At 49.8% G+C, this 22,104-nt stretch overlaps 1 protein-coding gene across 10 annotated transcripts in view; it reads right to left on the bottom strand.

Annotated features, from left to right (window-relative positions):
- Nucleotides 1–22,104, bottom strand: part of ZCWPW1 (zinc finger CW-type and PWWP domain containing 1) — a 111,354-nt gene that overhangs the window by 39,362 nt on the left and 49,888 nt on the right. For all 10 annotated transcript variants that reach the window (XM_075907300.1, XM_075907297.1, XM_075907298.1 and 7 more), the window contains 2 exons: nucleotides 20,280–20,400; nucleotides 920–995 (listed from right to left, as the gene is read on the bottom strand). In XM_075907300.1, coding sequence (XP_075763415.1) covers nucleotides 920–995; nucleotides 20,280–20,400 — 197 coding nt within the window. The remainder of the gene's footprint in view (nucleotides 1–919; nucleotides 996–20,279; nucleotides 20,401–22,104) is intronic.

Genomic DNA, 22,104 nt, shown 5'->3' with positions numbered 1-22,104 from the left:
AAAATGACTAGACAAAGTGTATATGGACTCATAGTCATGCTGGCTACACCAGTAATGTGAAACAGGGAATGCCACTATAATAGAGGGAGGTAGGGAGGGATAAACATAGAGCCCTGCCATGGGAAAGTAAGTGAGGGTAAGTAAGGAGAATGAATGGGTACATATAGCCCAGGGGCAGATATGGCCTCTGGGCCAGATCCAGTTCACCAAGCCTTTGGATATAGCCTGTAGCCTAGCAGGATTCTCAAGCAGGCTAGGCTCCCTGCTTGTCACAGCCCCAGGCCATTCTAAACAGTCAGCTGATGGGTCTATGTGCAGCCAATGGGAGCTGCAATGATTTGGCTGAGGGCAGAGGCAGCATGTTAAGTATCTGCCCCCATTGGTGTACAGTGCAGAGACACACATGGCCCCAGCAGCCAACCACTTTGAGTAGCCTGGGGCTGCGGCATGCAGGGAGCTTGCTTGAGGGTCCTGCTGGGCTGCTGGCCAGGAGTCACCTACGTAAGCATCTCCCAGCCAGAGCTTGCATCTGGCACCCCAACACATCCCACTCCCTAACTCCCTGCCCCAGGTCACCACCCAAACTCTCTGAAACCTCCCTCCCCATGCTCAGGGTTACAGCACACATGGAGCCCATATGCTCTTCTGCATCCAAACTACATCTCAGACCCTACACCTCCTCCATAGAAAAGTGCAGTCCTTGAACACTTACCAAAATCTGGCAGTGACCCCCATCAAAAATTATTGCTTATTTCTAATATAGCCACTAGCATGGGGACGGGGAGTTTCAGGGAGACCCAAAATAGAAGGGGATGAGAATGTGACACAGAGGAGATTTGGGGGAGGAACAGAGCCTTCCAATGGGTAAAGTAAGCTCATAAAGAATACGACCACATGTGTAAAGTATAATATCACTTACAGGAAGAGAATCCAACCGGGATGAAAACAGAAAATACTCCCCGATGTCAGGGTCACATTCCACCATGCCAGGCCACCTGTGTGCATAACAAAAAGGTAACAGCAATAGGTATGGGCTGCTCATTTTCTGATTTCCTTTCAGATATTAAAACAAAAAAATTGTGAGGGTTGGTTTACACGGTACCAGTGTTTACAGCACTCAGTCAACCTGCTCTGTCTGTCTCTGAAATCAAGTGCTGTGTATGGATCCTTAGAAGAAAGGGATGAAACAGAATAAAATGTGAGGAGAATAATAAGAGAGATACATGCAGCTAGCTGCTGCATTTTCTACTGTGATCTACTCCTGCCAGGCCAGCTGGCCCCTGAAATTTTGAAATTGCTTTCTAGAAGGGTACAGGAAATGGGATTAGTGCAGCAGGTAATATGTTTGTGATGATCTGTTGACACACCAAATTCTGAGATCACCGCTAAGAACTAGATGAACAGGTTTCAAGTCCAAAAGGGACATCTTGTATATATCATATGTTAGAGAATTTCACCTGGTTACCCCTGTGCTGAACCCAACAAGTTGTGTTGGTAAAGTATATCTTCTAGAAAGATATCCAAGCTAGGTTTGAAGACATTAAGAGATTATTATGCATTCCTTCTTCCTGGGGAATTTGTTCCAATGGTTAATCACCCTCACCATAAAAAGTACTGCCTTATTTGGCATAAGGCTTCCAGATGACGATTTTTGTTCTGTCACTCTCCACTAGACTAGAGAGCCCTTCACTACCCAGTGTTTTCTCCCCAGATATTGAGATGCCAGGATCAAGTTGTGACAGAGTGAGGTCACAGAGGAACCTTTGGGGTTGCTTCCCAGTATGCTGACAAAGCCACTGACATGTGCCTCCTTGCTCTCTGGAGCTTCTCACCACCCTGTCCTGCTGAGTCAGATCGCCTGGTCTCCCCCAGCTAAGGGACACAGCTGAGATCACCACCACCCCAAACAGCAATGCAGACATTGAATCACTTCAGGCCTGATAAGAATGCAGTTTTAGGCATTGAGGAAATCTATCCCCCAAATGGGATCAGAACCCCAAATAAATAATTCAGACAAGCCCCCTTTAATAATGAAAGGAAGATGTACATGCTGATTGCTCCCCCTGGTAACAATTATTTACACTGGGCTTGATAGTAAATACAATTAATGTTATTAAGTACAAAAGTAGGATTTAAGTGGTTGCAAGTGAAATTGGACACAGCAATGTAAATTATAAATTTAAAATAACAGAAAATGCATAGCTAGTTCTAACACATTAAAGCTTATTGCAAACGTACCTAAAACTGTTCCTATTTCAGCTAAACCTCCAAGCCAGGGAAGATCTCTTTCTCCCTGGGGTCACTGCCTATTATCCTTGGGTGTGTCCAGGCAGTCAAAGACAAAGAGTCTGGAAACCTTACATCTTAAATAGACTTCCTTTTGGGTGGGAAGAAAGAGTTACTCACCTTGTGCAGTAACGGTTGTTCTTCGAGATGTGTCCCCGTGGGTGCTCCACTCTAGGTGCTGGTGCATCCTCGCGCCGGCGACTGGAGACTTTTTCTAGCTGTTTCTGCCGCGGCGCGCAGGCGCCATGGCGCCTTCTAGTGTCGTTGGGACTGAATGGCGCCTGCGCGCGCGCGGCTCCTCTGTTCCTTCTCTACCCGCCAGAGTATCAGGTTCCAAGCAGGGGAAGGAGGGAGGGTAGTGGAGCACCCACGGGAACACATCTCGAAGAACAACCGTTACTGCACAAGGTGAGTAACTCTTTCTTCTCCTTCGAGTGGTCCCCGTGAGTGCTCCACTTTAGGTGACTACACAGCAGTTGTCGGCTCGCGGAGGTGGGTTTGGAGCCGTGTGGTAGTAACTATGGACAGCACCACTTGTCCAACCGCCATAGAAGATGCTATCGAGCTGGAGAGAGCATAGTGTTGCGCAAACGAGTGGTCTGATGACCAGGTAGCAGCGTTGCAAATGTCCTGCAATGGAACATTACGAAGAAAAGCGGTCATGGAAGCTACCGCTTTAGTGGAATGAGCTGTGATAAGTCCAGGTAAGTCTTTGTTATGTAAGGTATAAGAGGTTTTAATACAGGATGTAATCCATTTAGAGATTCTCTGAGCTGAGACTGCTTGTCCCTTAGATCTTTCAGCATATGAGATGAAAAGTCTAGGCGAGGCTCGCCAGGGTCTCGTGCGATCTATGTAAAATGCCAATGCTCGTTGGACGTCGAGAGTGTGCCACACGGTCTGCATCGGTTCCGTGTGCGGTTTCGGAAAGAAGGCAGGTAAGTGTATGGGTTCATTCACATGGAAGGGAGAGGGTACTTTAGGTAGGAACTTAGGGTGGGATCGGAGTACCACCCTGTCCTGTAAAAATACGGTGTATGGAGGGTCAGCCATTAAGGCTGCAAGCTCACTCACCCTCCTACTGGAGGTAATGGCGACGAGAAAAGCCACTTTCATGGACAGATGAGACAAAGAGCAGGTCGCTATTGGTTCAAACGGGGTTTTTGTGAGGCTCTTAAGGACATGGTTCAGGTCCCAAATGGGGACTGGTGGCCGAACTGGAGGGAAGGTGTTCTGCAGGCCTTTGAAGAAATGCTTGGTCAGTGGGTCAGTGAGAAAGGAAGTGCCTCGTAGAGAACGGTGAAAAGCCTCTATGGCCACAGCATGGACCTTGATAGTACTGAGTGCTAGGCCGGAGTGTTTTAGAGAGAGTAAGTAGTCCAATAAGGTATGTAAAGGAGCAAGATGTGGTGGGCTTGCATGGGTTTGAGCGTACCATTGGGAGAAACGCGTCCACTTGTACCGGTAGGTTTTCCTGGTGGAGCGTCTCTGACTATTAATTAGTATGTGTCTCACTTGTTCTGAACAGGCCGTTTCGGCATCTTGGAGTCATGAAATAACCAGGCGTGGAGCTTCAGCTTGGGGATGTCCGGGTGAAGGGTCCGACCATGGTTTTGTGAGAGGAGGTCACGATGTGGAGGGAAGGGATACGGGTCTGTTACCATCATCTTGAGGAGGTAAGGGTACCATCTTCGTCTGGGCCAAGCAGGTGCCACCAGAATCACCCGTGCCTGGCTCGATCTGATCTTGTCCAGGACTCTGTGTAGGAGGGGAAGAGGGGGAAAGGCGTAGAGGAGGGAGGCGTCCCATGCGATGGAAAAGGCGTCTCCGAGGGAACTTCTGCCCAAGGCTCCCCTGGAGCAGTAGAGGTGGCACTTTCGATTGTTCTTTGTGGCGAAGAGGTCGACTTCCGGTTGGCCCCAGTGAAGGAAGATCGGAGTGAGGGCGTGTCTGTCGATCTCCCACTCGTGCTGGTCCATGAACATGCGACTTAGGGCATCTGCTGTGACGTTGAGTATTCCGGGAAGATATACAGCAGAAGGGGTGACCCCATGTGAGAGGCACCAGGTCCAGAATTTGGCGGCTTCCGAGCATAGGGAAGGGGAACGGGCGCCACCCTGACGGTTGATGTAGTACATGCAGGTGGTATTGTCTGTCATAATGGTGATGGTCTTGTGGGCTATATGGTGAATGAAGTATTGGCATGCATATCTGACTGCCCGTAACTCGAGGAGGTTGATGTGGAGTGTTTGCTCCACAAATGACCATTTGCCTTGGGCTGTGATGCTTCCCAAATGGGCTCCCCATCCCATGAGTGAGGCATCTGTTATAAGCGTGAGAGTGGAAGTTGGACGTTGAAAGGGGACGCCGTGTAGCATGTTTTGAGGAATTGTCCACCAGAGCATGGAATTGATAATGCGTGGTGGGATAGCGACGTACTTGGAGATTTGGTCCCTGAAGGGTCTGTACACCGTAGCGAGCCAGGACTGAAGAGGTCTCATGTGGAGTCAGGCCAAACTGACGACGTAAGTCGTGGAGGCCATGTGTCTGAGGATTTTGAGGCAGTGGCGGACCGTGACAGTAGGTACCGCTTGTGTTGCTCGGACAAGGTCACGTATTATCGCAAACCTGTGTTCGGGAAGAGTGGCCCTTGCTGCGATTGTATCGAGGAGACCGCCTATGAACTCCAGTCTTTGTGTTGGGCGTAAAGTGGATTTTGCGTAATTTACATGAAACCCGAGACTGAGTAAAAGGGCTACTGTGGTATCTGTCATGGCCTTCGTTTCGTTGAAAGACGCAGCTTTTATGAGGCAATCGTCCAGGTATGGGAATATTATGATGCCTTGGCGTCGAAGAAAGGCCATTACTACCGATAGGGTTTTGGAAAATACCTTAGGGGCCGTAGAGAGGCCAAATGGGAGCACCCTGTATTGGTAGTGTTGGGTACCCACTGTAAATCGGAGGAAGCGTCTGTGAGCAGGATGAATTGTAATATGGAAATATGCGTCCTGAAGGTCGAGAGCCGAAAGCCAATCGTGTTGGTCGAGTGCAGGAATGATAATTGAGAGGGTAACCATCTTGAAACAGCGGTATGCAATGTATTTGTTGAGGCGCCTGAGGTCTAAGATGGGGCGCCAACCTCCTGTCTTCTTCTGGGTCAGGAAGTACGTTGAGTAGAATCCCCGGCCTCGGAATTGTGTTGGTATATGTTCTACTGCGCCCAGTTGAATGAGGTGTGAAACCTCCTGCAGGAGTACGGCTTCATGAGAGGGGTCCCTGAAAAGGGATGGGGTAGGAGGGTGGTTGGGCGGGATAGAGGTAAAGGGGATGACGTAGCCCGATTGGACTAGGTTCAAAACCCACTTGTCCGAGGTAATGAGGGACCATTGGTGGAAAAACGCTCGGAGGAGGTGGTGGAACTGAAGGGTAGCAGTCGGGAGGGTCGGCGGATTGGCTTCCTGGCTCTCGACCAGGCCTTCAAACCTGCTGCTTGCCGGCTGGGGGATGAGGTGTGGCATGTTGTTGTTGTTAGCGTTGTGGTCTACGACGCTGGGATCTCTGTTTGCGGAAATCATATTTGGGTTGTTGACGGAACGGTTCTCTCGGTCATTGGTAAGGCTGGTATCTGGTCCTTCTAAATGGAGGAGTATACATTCCTAGGGTCCTTAGGGTTGTACGGGAGTCCTTCATAGAATGCAACACCTCATCGGTCTTGGTTGCAAATAGGTTGGTCCGATCGAAGGGTAAATCCTCGACCTTTTGTTGGAGGTCCCTAGGTACGCCGGAGGCTTGTAGCCATGACATTTGGCGGAGCACTATCGCCGAGGCCGTGATTCGAGCGGCGGTGTCTGCCACGTCCATAGCGGACTGCAAAGCTGTGCGGGAAATGGTGAGGCCTTCCTGCATAATACTAAGCAGGGTTGGCCGTTTATGCTCTGGAAGATGTAAGAGGAGGTCCTGGAGCTTTGAGTAATTGGCATTATCATAGTCTGCGAGCATAGAAGTGTAATTGGCCGCCCTAAGGAGCAATGTGGACAAAGAATAAACCTTTCGGCCCATAATGTCCACCTTTTTGTGGTCCCTGTCTTGTGGGGTTGTTCTTAGGTTAGGTTGTTTACCCTTGTGACATACAGAATCCACTACTAGGGAGTTAGGGGGTGGGTGGGTGAAAAGAAAGTCCATATCCTTTGGAGCGATGAAGTATTTGCGGTCTGCTCTCTTATTTGTTGGAGGGATGGATGCTGGGGTCTGTCAAATATTGTCAGCTGGGTCCATAATGGCCTCATCCATAGGGATGGCAATTCTGGAAGCAGTTGGAGGTTGAAGCGTGCGAAGGAGTCGATATTGTTTGACCTGCACCTCTTGAAGATCTTTTTCCTGCGCTACGGCAACTCTTTTAAACAACTCTTGAAACTTTTTTGTATCGTGTCCCGACGGTGGGGCATCGGTGGTGACCGCTTCGTCTGGGGAGGAGGAGGAATTGTGTAGCGGAGATCTGGTCTCACCCTCAGAGAGGGAGTCATGGCCGCCTGAAGGAGCTGGAGAATTCGGCTCTGTGGCCAATGTGGTGGCAGGAGGAGAGGCCGGAGGTGGCCTGGAAGCGGTAGAAGAGGGTCGATGGTGAGACCTCTTTGGATGTGAGTTCCACGGTTGCCATTGGGTGGCATATGGTGGGGGTGGATAGGTATACTGGTGTGGATACCACGGATGCGGAGGGGGAGAGTATGCATATTGAACCGCAGGCATTTGCCAGGATGGAGGTCTGTGAGCCGGGCTAGAATGTTGCAACGAGAACCTGCTTCTGGGTTCGGTGCCGATGTCACTAGCTGAACGAGAAGCGGCCGAGGAATGGTGCGATCTCGCTGAGTGGATAGAGGAACCCGGGGACGGCGGTGCCGAAGAGGTGTGGCTCCGCACCGGGGATCGGTACCGGCTTCGGCTTTGGGACGGTGCCGAGCGGTGTGGTCTCGGTGGAGATGAAGGTGCCGACGTGCATCCCGGCACCGAAGTGCTAGGAGGTGGATTATCGGTGCGGGCCTTTTTCGGTGCCGAGCCCGGTGCCGTTTGGTGGTGCTTCGGTGCCGAGTGCTCTCTAGGCGGCGCTGTCGGTGCCGAGGACGGCTTCGGTGCCATAGCGGTCGGTGCCGCTGATTTTTGTTTTGGCTCAGAATGAGCTCTCATGTGCGGTGCCTGCATCTTAGATCGCGGAGCACCAAAGGTTCCCGGTGTGTCCTCAGTGCTCACCCGCGATGCTGAGGGTGCCGAGGATATAGCTGGAGCCGGAGAGAGAGTGCGGTTTTTGACACCACAGAGAAAGAGTGGGTAGGGGGTTGGTCTTTTTCCATACCCTTAGTCGGCTGAGGCGGAGGCGAGTCCTCTGAGGAGGGACGGAGCGACTTCTCATACAAGAGAGTCGTCAGTCTATTGGCTCTGTTACGGCGCGTCCTCGCTGTCAATTTAGAGCAATGCAGGCACTTTTGCGTCTGGTGTGCCTCCCCAAGACACTTAATACAGGCGGAATGTCCGTCGGACGCTGGCATGGCATCCCGACATGTCTCGCAACGTTTGAAGCCCGGTGAGCCGGGCATGAAGGGTTGGGGAAAAAGCGGCAAGCCGCAACGAGAGAAATTTTTTTTTTTTTTTAATAACTAGTGGGGGGGGGGTTTCGAAAACTTGGTTGATGAGGTAACTAGGGGATAAAACGAAGAATTTAACTGATTTTTTCCCACAGGAACAAGGCAAAGAGAGGGCTCCATCTGCTGCCGAGGACAGTAGAGAAGGAACTGAGGAGCCGCGCGCACGCAGGCACCCTTCAGTCCCAACGACACTAGAGGGCGCCACGGCGCCTGCGCGCCGCGGCAGAAACAGCTAGAAAAAGTCTCTGGTCGCCGGCGCGAGGACGCACCAGCACCTAGAGTGGAGCACCCACAGGGACCACTCGAAGGAAAATTCTTGTTTCTACATTCTCCCCTTACGTGGAAAATTAGCTGGTCAGACCCTATCAGTTGAGGTGGTCATATGTCTTCCTAAGAGCAACCAGTTCTTAGGTAAAGGACAAAAGGAGGCTGTTACAGGTGATCACCCAGACACTGAGAGATCCGAGCACTGGAAACACCATCGATGGCCTTCATATGCACATTTAAAACCATAAACCATTCCCTCCCCCTAACTTTACATATAGGAGTGATACATATCTCTAACTTTACATATAAGAGTGATACATATACCAAAATAAGATACAGATCCAGCAGATTGTGACATTAAAATTGATAGGTTACATGAAGTATTTTGTCCAAAGCATCTTAAGAACATAAGAATGGCCATACTGGGTCAGACCAACGGTCCATCCAGTCCAGTATCCTGTCTACTGACAGTGGCCAATACCAGATGCCCCGGAGAGAGGGAACACAACAGGTAATCCTCACTTGATCCCTCCCCTGTCATTCACCTCCAGAGAAACAAAGGCTAGGGACACCATTCCTACCCATCCCAGCTAATAGCCATTGATGGACCTAACCTCAATGAATCTATCTAGCTCTTTTTTGAACCCTGTTAAAGTCCTAGCCTTCATCACATCCTCTGGCAAGGAGTTCCAGAGGTTGACAGTGCGCTGAGGGAAGAAAAACTTCCTTTTGTTTATTTTAAACCTGATGCCTATTAATTTCATTTGGTGACCCAAATGATCTTCAAGTGACCTTCAAGTTCTACATAGTAGTATCCATAAGACAATTTCATAAAACATGGGAGGTCCATCACGTAAGTCACTGCTCAGTCTTCATTTTTATAAACTAGACAGACTGAGCATCTTAATGGCTTGTCTACACTACCACTAATAGTAGTGTAGACAATGTAAGTTATATCGCCATAAAATGGTGCTGACACGGTACTAGGTCAGCAGGAAACCATCTCTCACTGGCATTGCTTCCACCTCTTGTAGAGGTGGAATAATTACATCCCCTCCAATCAATAATAGCACATCTTCGCATGACATAATGTGGTAATGAAGGCAAGCCCTAATTCTCCCACTGGGGTTCCTAGGTGCTACCACAATAGAAAGAGATAATAGTTGCAAGTTCACATAAGACACACCTTACCCATTCATTCAAAGCCTTAAAAGCATGGCAATCAGAAGCGAAGGGGAAAGTCTCCTGCATCCCTTGCCACTTTCATGCTGCTTACAGTATTTGTGTGTACCACTCTCCAAAATGCCATAAAACTTTTACATCACACTCCAGAAGGTGTTGGGAAACAACACATACACGATCTTCTTACAACTCCAGCTAGGCCTCATGCATTTTTAGCATTCCTAACCCTGCTGTAGTTTCAAAAAGAATTATTTAGGGGCAGTCCTGTGGCCTGCATTATGCAAGAAGCTAGACTAGATGATCACAAGGCCTCAGAACTTATGAGTCAGCAGGATAGCATGTGCCACACATGGTCAGTTTTTAGGATGCAGTTCTGTTTTATAAGACCTTGTTGGCAGATTTCATCAATATACTTATACCATGACAGATTACAGACAAGCCCTCTACTGCCACAGCTCTCAACCAGGGCTCTGGGGCTGGACCATGAGCAGGTTTCAGGGGGTTAGCCAAGCAGGTCTGATGTTAGATTCACTGGGGCCCAGGGCAGAAAGCCAAACTTGGAGCCCCAAGCCTCACCATCTGGGACAGAAGCCTGAGCAACTTAGCTTTACGGGGGCTCCCTTTGGCACAGGGCCCTGGCCAATTGCTCTGCTTCCTATCCTTAATACCAGCATGGCTTTTCTATGTAGAAAAATAGTTGTTGTGGAACTGGTGGAGTGTGGAATTATATTAACATGTTGGGTAGGCCTCAGAAAGAACAAGATTGAGAAACCCCTGTATTGGTATATAGGCATTGTCATAGCAGTGTAAATATGTTTACACTTGGACTGTGTCTACATTGGCACCCTTTTCCGGAAAAATGCAGGACAATGTAGCACTTTAAAGACTAACAAGATGGTTTATTAGATGATGAGCTTTCGTGGGCCAGACCCACTTCCTCAGATCAAATAATGGAAGAAAACAGTCACAACCATATATACCAAAGGATACAATTTAAATTTTTTAAATTTAAATTGTATCCTTTGGTATATATGGTTGTGACTGTTTTCTTCCATTATTTGATCTGAGGAAGTGGGTCTGGCCCACGAAAGCTCATCATCTAATAAACCATCTTGTTAGTCTTTAAAGTGCTACATTGTACTGCATTTTACTTCAGCTACCCCAGACTAACACGGCTACATCTCTACCACTTTTCCGGAAAAGGGATGCTAATGAGACACTTGGGAATTGCAAATGCCGCGTGGGATTTAAGTATCCCCCACGGCATTTGCATGAACATGGCTGCCGCTTTTTTCCGGCTCGGGGTTTTGCCGGAGAAAAGCGCCAGTCTAGATGGGATCTTGCAGAAAATAAACCCTTTTCCGCAAGATCCCTTATTCCTACTTTCAAGTAGGATCCTTTCAAGTAGGAATAAGGGATCTTCCGGAAAAGGGTTTATTTTCCGCAAGATCCCGTCTAGACTGCCGCTTTTCTCCAGCAAAACCCCGAGCCGGAAAAAAGCGGCAGCCATGTTCATGCAAATGCCGTGGGGGATATTTAAATCACCCGTGGCATTTGCAATTCCGAAGTGTCTCATTAGCATCCCTTTTCCGGAAAAGGGTGCCAATGTAGACACAGCCCTGGGCTTTGGATATCTCTACATTACGGAGACTATACCAGGATCATTATGTAGGCAGAGCCCTGGGATGCAGAGGTAGCCTGTCCAGACAAAAAGGGTTTTTTTTGTTGCTCAAACAAAGTTAGCTATAGGTATGGCTACACCTCAAACTTTGCTGCATCACTGCGGCTGCACCACTGTAATGCTTCAGTGTAGACACAACCTATGCTGATGGGAGAGGTTCCCACATCAGCATAGATAATCCATCTCCCCAAGAAAAGGTGGCTAGGCTGACAGAAGAATTTTTCCATTGTCCTAGAACTCTCTACATGAAGACATGGGCCACCTTAATGCCATGGATTTTTCATGCCCCTGCTGATGTAGAATAGTGATAGAAATGTAGTAGTTAAATTAACCTAATTTTCTAGGGTAGGCTAGGCCTACCTCTATGGTCACAGCTGCATCTAGGCTGAGGGTTATGTCAGCATAATTAAGTCAATGTGTTTTTTTCACACTCCTAACCAATACAACTAAACCAATATAACTTTTCAGCATAGATTAGGCCCTGTCTTGGCTCAGATAGGTTGGTTACAAAATATCACATCCCTAATGGACATATCTGTGCAGGTAAAACTGTAAGTACAGAGTAGTATTGTTGCAGAGGTACAGACTAGGCCTTATTGTCAGGTTTTAACAGCCATCTCTGCCATCTTACAGTCTTTAAATGGATGGGCCTGGCAAAACTCTCATTAACAGCAATGGGAGAGGAACTGGAACCTGTTTTCCTAGTCGCTTGTGCAGTGCTAAGAGTGAGAATCCATTGTCTCTAGTACCACTAAAATCCAAGGCAATTCAAATGAATGTAAACATCTACCTGTGGAGGGAGTTCCAGGCTTGGAACTATTGGGGTCAGGTGGAGGGTTGAGGTGTTGAGCAAGCCATAGGCTTGTGGATGTGAGGGTGCAAGAGTTTGTGTTGGGGTGTATGGGGCTTCCTACATGTATCTCACTGTAGGGGCAAGTGCCTGGGAGAGCTAAATGGAGTTAATGAAGTATGCCATTGTCTCTCTGTCTGTTTTTCAGCTAAAAATAGCAGTTCCTGCTGCAGAGTGCCCAGAAAAGCCAGGGGAAACCTGGACTGCATGGCAGGAGATTTAAGGAGTCAGCTGCTGTGGAGACCACAGCAAGCCAGTCTCAATTGGAGAATGTTCTTGCTAGCATATTTAAACTGGCTGGTGCTGAATAAAACAAGATCATGTGAGACGCAGGCCAGGCCATCTGCCCTGCCACACAGGAGACGGCAGCTTGCCAGTCTCTGGCTCCCCAAGATGACATGGGCTTGGGCTAATAAGCATGTCCAAAAAGGGATATGAGGGCACCACGTTGCCGCACAACTGATAACTGCTGGCACTGCTAGCCTCTTTCATCTGTGAAGACCAAAGGACCTCTGAAACATTGATATACAACTTACATGGGCATCACTTCTGCAACTGTTGAGATGCAGCCACCACCTGGGTGGAGCACAGCAGCAGATAAACAATGCAAAGCACATTGGTGTGGGAAGTGAAGAAAGATTTTCTTAGCCAATCAAAACTGGAAGGGGGAATTTGGGGAGGCAGAATGGAATGAGCAGCAGGCCTGTGAGTAACAGCTCTGCCACAGTCTATGTATGACCTTCTGCAACCCACCTTGGGTCTGTCTTCACTGCGAAGTTAGCTTAGGTGATTAGCCTAGCTCAGAGGTTCTGTGTTCTCACCAGTGTATGTGACCAGGTCTTGGGCGGGGGGGGGGGGCACATCTATGGCCCCTAGGACCTCAGTATACAGAGCTGCTCTATGCTTCATCCCCAGTGAATTGTATGTGAATTTGTCTGTCCTTCTAAGTACACAGGGGTATGGGAAGGCACCAGAAGACCATCAGCTAGCCCAGTGGTCTCCAACCTTTTTACACCCAAGATCACTTTTTAAATGTCAGGACAAACCAAGATCTACCCCACCCCTTCCTTGAGACCCCACCCTCTCTGCTCCCCTCCTCTCCATCACTTACTATCCCCATCCCTTATACATTCTCACTGGGTTGAGACATTAGGTGGGGTCTCTGGGGTGGAAAAGAGGGATTTGGGTGTGGGAAGGGGTGAGAAGTGCAAGCTTTGGGAGGGAATCTGGATACAGGAGGAGGTGGAGAAGAGGATGCTGGCTCGGGTAGGGAGCTCCAGTCTGGGAAGTGTTGGGGTCAGGTGGAGGGTTGGGGTGTTGAGCAAGCCACAGGCTTGTGGATGTGAGGGTGTAGGAGTTTGGGTTGGGGTGTGTGAAGGGCTCAGGGCAGGGAGGTTCAGAGTATGATGGACTCAGGACACAGATTTGCAGTGTGTGGATGGTTCAGGAATGTTGTGGCACAAGACTGAAGATGTGGGGGTGCAGGAGTTTGGGAATGTGAGAGGCTCAGGGCAGGGGGGTTCCAGTGTATGATAGGCTCAGGTTTGGAGTCTGGAGGGGATGCAGGAGTGTTATGACGCTGCGGCCAGATCGGAGCTTGTCCCCAAGTGGCAGGTTGTTGGTCAGGCTTCATTTTTAAATAAAATATTATGTCAAACAAAATCATAGAATCATAGAATACTAGGACTGGAAGGGACCTCGAGAGGTCATCGAGTCCAGTCCCTTGCCCTCATGGCAGGACCAAATACTGTCTAAACCATCCCTGATAGACATTTATCTAACCTACTCTTAAATATCTCCAGAAATGGGGATTCCACAACATCCTGGGCAATTTATTCCAGTGTTTGACTACCCTGACAGTTAGGAAATGTTTTGCTAATGTCCAACCTAAACCTCCCTTGCTGCAGTTTAAGCCCTTTGCTTCTTGTTCTATCCTCACAGGCCAAGATGAACAAGTTTTCTCCCTCCTCCTTATGACACCCTTTCAGATACCTGAAAACTGCTGTCATGTCCCCCCTCAATCTTCTCTTTTCTAAGCTAAAAAAACCCAATTATTTCAGCCTTCCTTCATAGGTCATGTTCTCTAGACCTTTAATCATTCTTGTTGCTCTTCTCTGGACCCTCTCCAAGGGTATGTCTACACTACAAAGTTAATTCGAACAAACAGACGTTAGTTCGAATTAACTTTGATAGGCGCTACACTAGCAAACTGCTAGTTCGAACTTAAGTCAAACTAGCGGAGCGCTTAATTCAAACTAGATAAACCTCATTCCACGAGGACTAACGCCTAGTTTGAATTAACTAGTTAGAATTAAGGGCTGTGTAGCCACTTAATTCCAACTAGTGGGAGGCTAGCCCTCCCCAGCTTTCCCTGGTGGCCACTCTGGGCACCACCAGGGAAACTCTTCTGCCCCCCTCCTGGCCTCAGAGCCCGTAAAGGGGCACGGACTGGCTACGGTGCCCGTGCCAGGTGCAAGCCTGCCAGCACCCAGCCAGCAGACCCTGCACCTGGCACAGCACGAACCAGCCACCAGCTGCCACCCAGCCCTCCCCCTCTTCCCGGGACCAGGCTGGAGGCTCCCGGGAGCCGGCCCAGGTCCGCAAGAGGCAGGCGCCCGCCTGGTCTAGTGCAGACATCGTGGACCTCATGCACGACCTCCGCACTAGGCACAGGAAAGTGGCCGTCTAGGGCAGGAGAGCTGCCAGCCTGGCCACCCAGGAGCAGGTGTGCATGAAAATCAAAGTGGTCCAGTGAGACCCCCGACCCTGAGCCCTGAGTTTAGAATGGCCGTACTGGGTCAGACCAAAGGTCCATCTAGCCCAGTAGCCTGTCTGCCAACAGCGGCCAACACTAGGTACCCTGGAGGGGATGGACCAAAGACAATGACCAAGCCATTTGTCTCGTGCCATCCACCTCCAGCCTTCCACAAACAGAGGCCAGGGACACCATTTCTACCCCCTGGCTAATAGCACTCCATGGACCCAACCTCCATGACTTTATCTCACTTCTCTTTAAACTCTGTCCTAGTTCTAGCCTTCACAGCCTCCTGCAGCAAGGAGTTCCACAGGTTGACTATTTGCTTTGTGAAGAACTTTCTGTTGTTAGTTTGAAGCCTGCTACCCATTCATATCATTTGGTGTCCTCTAGTCCTTCTATTATGGGAACTAACGAAGAACTTTTCTTTATGCACCCTCTCCACACCACTCGTGCTTTTTTATAGACCTCTATCATATCCCCCCTCAGTCTCCTCTTTTCTAAGCTAAGAAGTCCCAGTCTCTTTAGCCTCTCTTCATATGGGACCTGTTCCAAACCCCTGATCATTTTAGTTGCCCTCCCCTCTCTCACCCTCTCTCTTCCCCTCTCCCACCTCCTTTTCCCAGTCTCCCTGAGTTTGTTCAACAAAGAGAGTTTCTATTTCTGAACACACGTGTCCTTTATTTTGTACATCAGGAAGGGGGGCTAGGGAGGGGTAAGTGGAAAAAGGTGAGGGAGGAATGGGGTACGAGCCCCCGATGGGGAGGACTGGGATGGCTCTGCGGGCTCCTCGGGGTGGAAGCTCTCCTGCAGCCCCCAGATTGATCCCCCTCCCTGGATGGCAGCCTGCGGCAAGTGCAGCTGGGCTGATGACCGAGTGCTGTGATGTGCCAAGTGTGGGCACTCAGGACACTCCAAGCCAGGACTGCTTTGCTGTCCCTCATCGAGTTAGACAACCCCTGAGAACTGTCTGTCCGGGGTGGGGGTCGGGTCCCTTTAAACACAGCCCTTGGCTAGCCTGAGAGAGCAGCTCCACGCTCTAAGTCCTAATCTGATGCCCTGCCGACACTGCTTCCGGCCATCCTTAACCCCGGTTCAGGGCCCACTCAATGTGAACATGCTAGTTCAAATTAGCAAAACACTAATTCGAACTAGTTTTTAGGTTTAGATGCACTAGTTCGAATTAGCTTAGTTCGAATTAACTAATTCAAATTAAGTTAGTTCAAATTAGTGCGGTAGTGTAGACATACCCCAATTTCTCCACATCTTTCGTGAAATGCGGTGCCCAGAACTGGACACAATACTCCAACTGAGGCCTAACCAGTGCAGAGTAGAGCAGAAGAATGACTTCTCGTGTCTTGCTCACAACACACCATTAACATGCATCCCAGAATCATGTTTGCTTTTTTTGCAACAACATCACACTGCTGACTTATATTCAGCTTGTGGTCCACTATAACCCCTAGATCCCTTTCTGCCGTACTCCTTTATAAAAGTCGCTTCCCATTCTGGATGGGTGTGTCTAAACTACATGGCTCCATCGATGGAGCCATGTAGATTAGGCTGATCGACAGAGTGAAATGAAGCCGTGATTCAAATAATTGCGGCTTCATTTAAATTTAAATGGCTGCCGCGCTGAGCCGACAAACAGCTAATAAGCTGTTTATCGGCTCAGCGCGCTAGTCTGGACGCTCCCGCGCTGACCTGAAAGCCCTTTATCGACCTCCCCGTTATGCCTCATAGGTTGAGGTTTACTGGGGAGGTCGATAAAGGGCTTTCATGTTGTCAGGGGAGCGTCCAGACGGCCCCAATCTGCCGACAAACAGCTGATCAGCAAAGCGGGGCAGCCATTTAAATTTAAATGAAGCCACGATTATTTAAATTACAGCTTAATTTCCCTTTGCCGATCAAACAAATCTACATGTCTCCGTCAACGGAGCCATGTAGTCTAGACGTATCCTATGTGTGAAACTGACTGTTCCTTCCTAAGTGGAGCACTTTGCATTTGTCAACCTGTTTACCTCAGACCATTTCTCCAATTTGTCCAGATCATTTTGAATTATGACTCTATCCTCCAGAGCAGTCGCAACCCCTCCCAGCTTGGTATCATCTGCAAACTTAATAAGCGTACTTTCTATGCCAATATCTAAATTGTTGATGAAGATATTGAACACAGCAGGTCCCAAAACAGACCCCTGTGGAACCCCACTTGTTATACCTTTCCAGCAGGATTGTGAACCATTAATAACTACTCTCTGAGTACGGTTATCCAGCCAGTTATGCACCCACCTTATAGTAGCCCCATCTAAGTTGTATTTGCCTAGTTTATTGATAAGAATATCATGCGAGACCATATCAAATGCCTTACTAAAGTCTAGGTATACCACATCCACTGCTTCTCCCTTATCCACAAGACTCGTTATCCTATCAAAGAAACTCATTATCCTATCAAAGAATGTTTCAGCATTGTCTTTATTTATGAGAGGGGCGGGGAACCTGTTTTGAGTAAGGGGTCACTGACCCACAGAGAAGTCAGTCAGGGCCACACAAGTAAGATGCAAAAAAAACAACCCCTCCAAAACCCCCCAAGCTTCACTTATGTGGCCCCAACTGAGACACCTCACTCCTCTGGCACTCCAAGCCCAGACCAGATTAACTCTTCTGGGGTATGTCTACACTGCCAACCTAGTTCGAACTAGGGTGGCTAATGTTGGCAATCGAAGTTGCAAATGAAGCCCGGGATTTAAATATCCCGGGCTTCATTTGCATCTTGCCGGGCGCCACCATTTTTGAATCCCCATTAGTGCGGACTCCATGCCCGCGGCTACATGCAACACTGAGTAGGTAGTTCCAATTAGGCTCTCTAATTCAAACTACCATTACTCCTCGTGGGAGGTATAACGGTAGTTTGAATTAGAGAGCCTAATTCGAACTACCTACTCTGTGCCGCGTGTAGCCATGGGCACGGAGTCCGCACTAATGGGGATTTAAAAATGGCGGCGCCCGGCAAGATGCAAATGAAGCCCGGGATATTTAAATCCCAGGATTCATTTGCAACTTCGATTGCCTACATTAGCCACCCTAGTTCGAACTAGGGTGGCAGTGTAGACATACCCCTGGGTACCAGGGTTAGTGGCATTTGTGGGCCCCGCTACAAAAATGAGGGCTTCAGTGTGCAGGACAGGGCTGCCAGTGAGTGGGATAGGGATGGGGGTACAGAATCTGGGTGGGAAATAGGGTACAGGAGCAAGCTGGGGGTAGGTGTCTGGCCAGAAGGGAGGGGGCAGGAGCAAGGTGCTCATGGGGGTCTGGCCAGGGGACAAGGTGCTCATGGGACTCTGGCCAGGGGGCAGGAGCTAGGTGCTGCTGGGGGTTTGGGCAGGGTTCAGGGAGTCTGGCCGGGGGCAGGTTGCTGGTAGGTGTCTGGCCAGGGGGTAGGGTACTGGTGGGGACTGGGGCAGGAGGCAGGGTGCTGGGGCAGGGTGCTGGTGGGGGCTGGGGCAGGGTGCTAAGGCTGGGTGCTGGCGCAGGGTGCTAAGGCAGGGTGCTGGTGGGGGCACGCCAGGTCTAGGAAGTGCGCGGTCTGCTTCCCCCTCCCCCAAACTGCTGGTGTGTTACCTGAAACGCTGGTCTGTTGCAAGCCAATTACTTCTTTCCCCCTGCTGCCTTCCTGCGCAGGGGGTGGGGAGTAGGAGTCCCAGGACTACGCCAGCTCCAACTGTTCAGGCAGCGCACGCCCTGCTCCTATGCTCCCCACGGCAGCACGCACTGCCTGAGCAGTTGGAACTAGCACAGTCCCGGTACTCCTACTCCCCTTCCTCCCCACCGTGCAGGAAGGCAACAGGGGAAAGAAAGTCGCTGGCGTGTGACAAACACAGCATTTCAGATACCACACCAGCTGTTTGGGGGGGAAGAAGACCAGCCTTCCCACTTCCTGGACCTGGCACGCAGCTGCAGAACTCCCCCCCACACCCCGCAAGAAGCCCACGCTACCTCCATTGTCGCTGGAGGTAGTGCCAGCGCAGGGTTCTTCTTGGGGGTAAAGGAGACTGAGGGGGGAAGCCCACGAAAGCCTTGTGATCGACTGGTCGAGCCCCCAGGATCGACCAATCGTTCACGATCGACAGGTTAGTGACCGCGGAGCTAGCCCTTAAATGATTTAGTCTGTGTCCCCACCACAAAGTTAATGAAAGCCTCCAATCAGGCTTATCCTGTATCAGACAGGCCTGCTAGACTGAGTTCAAAAGCACCACTAAACCCAAGGCAAAGGATTTTATATGTAGATGGGAGCCAGGAAAGGGGAAACACTCAAATAAGAGCCCAGGTTATCTGTACAATGAAGACATACCCCCTAAAGTCTCTTTCCCCTTCTGATATATAATCCTGTGCTTGTCTTATTTATGTAGAGCGTGAGATTGTTGAGGCAGAGATTGTTTCTCACTACCTGTTTGTGCTGTGCCCAGTTCAGCAGGACCCTGATCTCAAACAGTGCTACCTTATTGCTTTTAATTATTTATATGAGAGGAACACCAAGAAGCCTAACCTCAGACAAGGGCCATATGGCACCAGGCTCAGCAAGGGCACAAAGTGAGAGACAGTCACCAACCCAAGAACTGATAGTCTAAACCTGGCCTGGGCAAAATATGGCCCACAGCCTGGATCCAACCTGCCAAGCTACCAGATCCAGCCTGCAGACGCAGAGGCATCCAGACCCCATTTCTGTTTCAAAACTGGAGGGGTGGGAGGAAAGCTTCAGGAGATGCCCCTGCCTCAGCACAATCCCATTGGCTGATTTCTAGACAGCAACTGGCCAATGAGAGCTGCCTGTTTGAATAACAGGCAGCCAAGAAGAACCACACCCCCTCTCCTCAGCTGGGTTATTCATACAAGCACATGGTCAGGCAGGCAGGCTGGTTGGCTGGGAAACATTTAAAGCTCTGCAGGCGAGCACGCTGGTATGGCTGCTGGCTGGTAAGTCTTCTGGCCAGAGCCTGCATCTGGCACCCCAGCTCTACCTTTCCCCAACCCTCTGCCCCCACCACCCCCATCAACATACACAAACCCTCTGACCCCCTCTTGCATCCATGCCTCCTCCCAGATCTGGCACCCCAATTTCCTGCCCCAGATTACAATCCCCTCCTACCCTAGGTCACATCCCAAACCCCTACACTCCAGTCCCCTGCCCTAGGTCATATCCGCCTCCTTCACCCAAACTCCCCCCCAGACTCCATTCTCCCTCCTGCACCCCAGTCCTTTACCCCAAGCTCCCTTCTGCACCCAACCTCCATCCCATATCCCATCTCCTCCATTAGTATGATGGAAGAGCGTGGCGCTTGTCCACTTTCCAAAATCTTGGAGTGGCCCCCCCCCATCAAAAATTATTGCCCACCCAGGTCTAAACATACAAGTTTTGTGGGGAAACTGACATGGAGTGGTAAAATAACTTTGTCACTTGGCAGACAAATGGTAGAACCAGAAATAGATATCAGGTCTCTACAGTGCAAATCCAGCACTCTGGCTAGCTCGCACTCTATGTTTTACATGTGTACTGTGCTGTCCATTTTTAAAAGCTCTGTTCATAGTTGACCAGCTTACCATTTTTCCAGCATTATGGACACCTACCATGGGTAGCCAAACTGTTTGGCCCATATGATTGACCCAGGCACATAGGTAGCATACACTACATCGTTTTCAGATCCCGACCACATCTCCTCGGGTGCATCGCAGCTCTTGTACTGCAAGTCTGCAATACACAAACAACAACAACAGCCACAGCTGAGTGAGAAATTCTGAGATTTTGTAAATCTCAAATGGGGGTGAAAAACAGAAATAGAGTTTATTGTGAAATGAAATATTCCAAAATATTTTATTTCAACCTCATCATATGGTTTTGTTTCAACTTTATTGTTTTGATTCATATCTATTTATATATTTTAGAAATGTGCATCTAGGTGGGTGGCTGTCTGTGAGTCCATTTGTTCAAGAGTTCCTCCTAAACAATGTTAGGACCACCAAATTAGGTTTGCAGCTTCCTCTTATCCTAACTTAAAGCCAAGTCAGGGTTTGATTGTGCCAGGAAAACAGGATCTGCCTGGAATGGGATTGTTTTCCAAAACATGAAGAAAAAGGGAGCTGATTGGAAAACAGCGAAACTGAAGAATGACCACTAGGGGCAGTGAACACAGGGGAGAGCTATAATGCAGCGTGATCACTGCGAGCAGCCACACCACCGAGAGAGTGACTTGGGCTCACCACACTGTTAGCCACTGGACAGGGTAAGTGGCCATCCTGCCCCAAACCCGACCCCTACCCTTGGCCACAGCATTGGGTTGTGGGGGGAGAAAACCCTACTGGACGAGGGCCCAGGAGGGAGGAAGATGGGGGGAGAGGGAGAAAGTTGTGTTGGACCGGGGGTGAGGAAAAGGGAGGGAGAAAGCTGCACTGGGACTGGGAGATGGGGGAGAGAGAAAGCCCCTGGAACTGGCCTGTGTAGCCCCCCCCTGCACTGGGCGTTCCCCAGGCTGGCCCCAGGAGAAGCCTGGGGGCAGGGTGCGTGTCCCACCCCTATCCTGGGCCTACCCCGGGAGTAGCCAGAGGCAGGATGTGCAGCCCTTACCTTCACCCCAGGGACTAGGTGGGATGTGACAGATGGATCCCCACCGCCCTGGGCTGCTTCTGGAGAGAAGCCAGTAGTCACCCCCTGAGCTCTCCTCCTCCTAACCCACTGCCCTGATTCCTGCACTTTCACCCTCTGCCCTGAGCCATTCATCAACCCCTCACCCTGACTCCTGCACCCCACAAAGCCCTGGCCTCCTGCCCTGAACCCCTCCTCATCCCCCAACCCTCATTCTCACACACACCCACCTCCCCAGCCTCCTGCCCTGAGCCTCTACATCCCCAAGGCCATGCCCTGACTCCCACAGTCCCCGCATCACCAGCCCCCTACCCTGAAAGACCTGAGAAACACCAAGTAAGTGTTCTAGCAATAGTAAAAATGGTAATGCAAAAACAAAGCATTCAACATTGTCAAAATGAAACCTGCCTCACAGTGAAAGACTATAACAACTCAGTCTGTTTAGGTCAAGGAGCAGCTTAAGGGGTGACTTCATCAGACACTACAAGTACCTGCATGGGGAAACGGTTTCTGATACTAGACAAATTATTAATCTAGCACACAAAGGCAGCGAGGTTCAGAGGATAGAGAGCTGATGCTAGGCCGGGGTGGGCAATAAGCAGCCTACAGGCCAGATACAGTTCACCAGGCTTATCCCTTGGTGGGTCTTCAGCACTGTACTTACCTGCACATCCACCAGTACAGCCACTTGCAGAGCCCAGATCACTGTTCCCTGTCAATGGGAACTGCAGGAAGTGATGTGGACCAGGACACCACTTCCCACAGCTCCCACTGGCCAAGAACAGTGATCCACTGTCAATGGGAGCTATGAAC

The sequence above is a fragment of the Pelodiscus sinensis genome, chromosome 24 (assembly GCF_049634645.1).
Source record: "Pelodiscus sinensis isolate JC-2024 chromosome 24, ASM4963464v1, whole genome shotgun sequence".
NCBI classification, from domain to species: domain Eukaryota; kingdom Metazoa; phylum Chordata; order Testudines; family Trionychidae; genus Pelodiscus; species Pelodiscus sinensis.
This window is presented reverse-complemented; position numbering and strand designations above follow the sequence as displayed.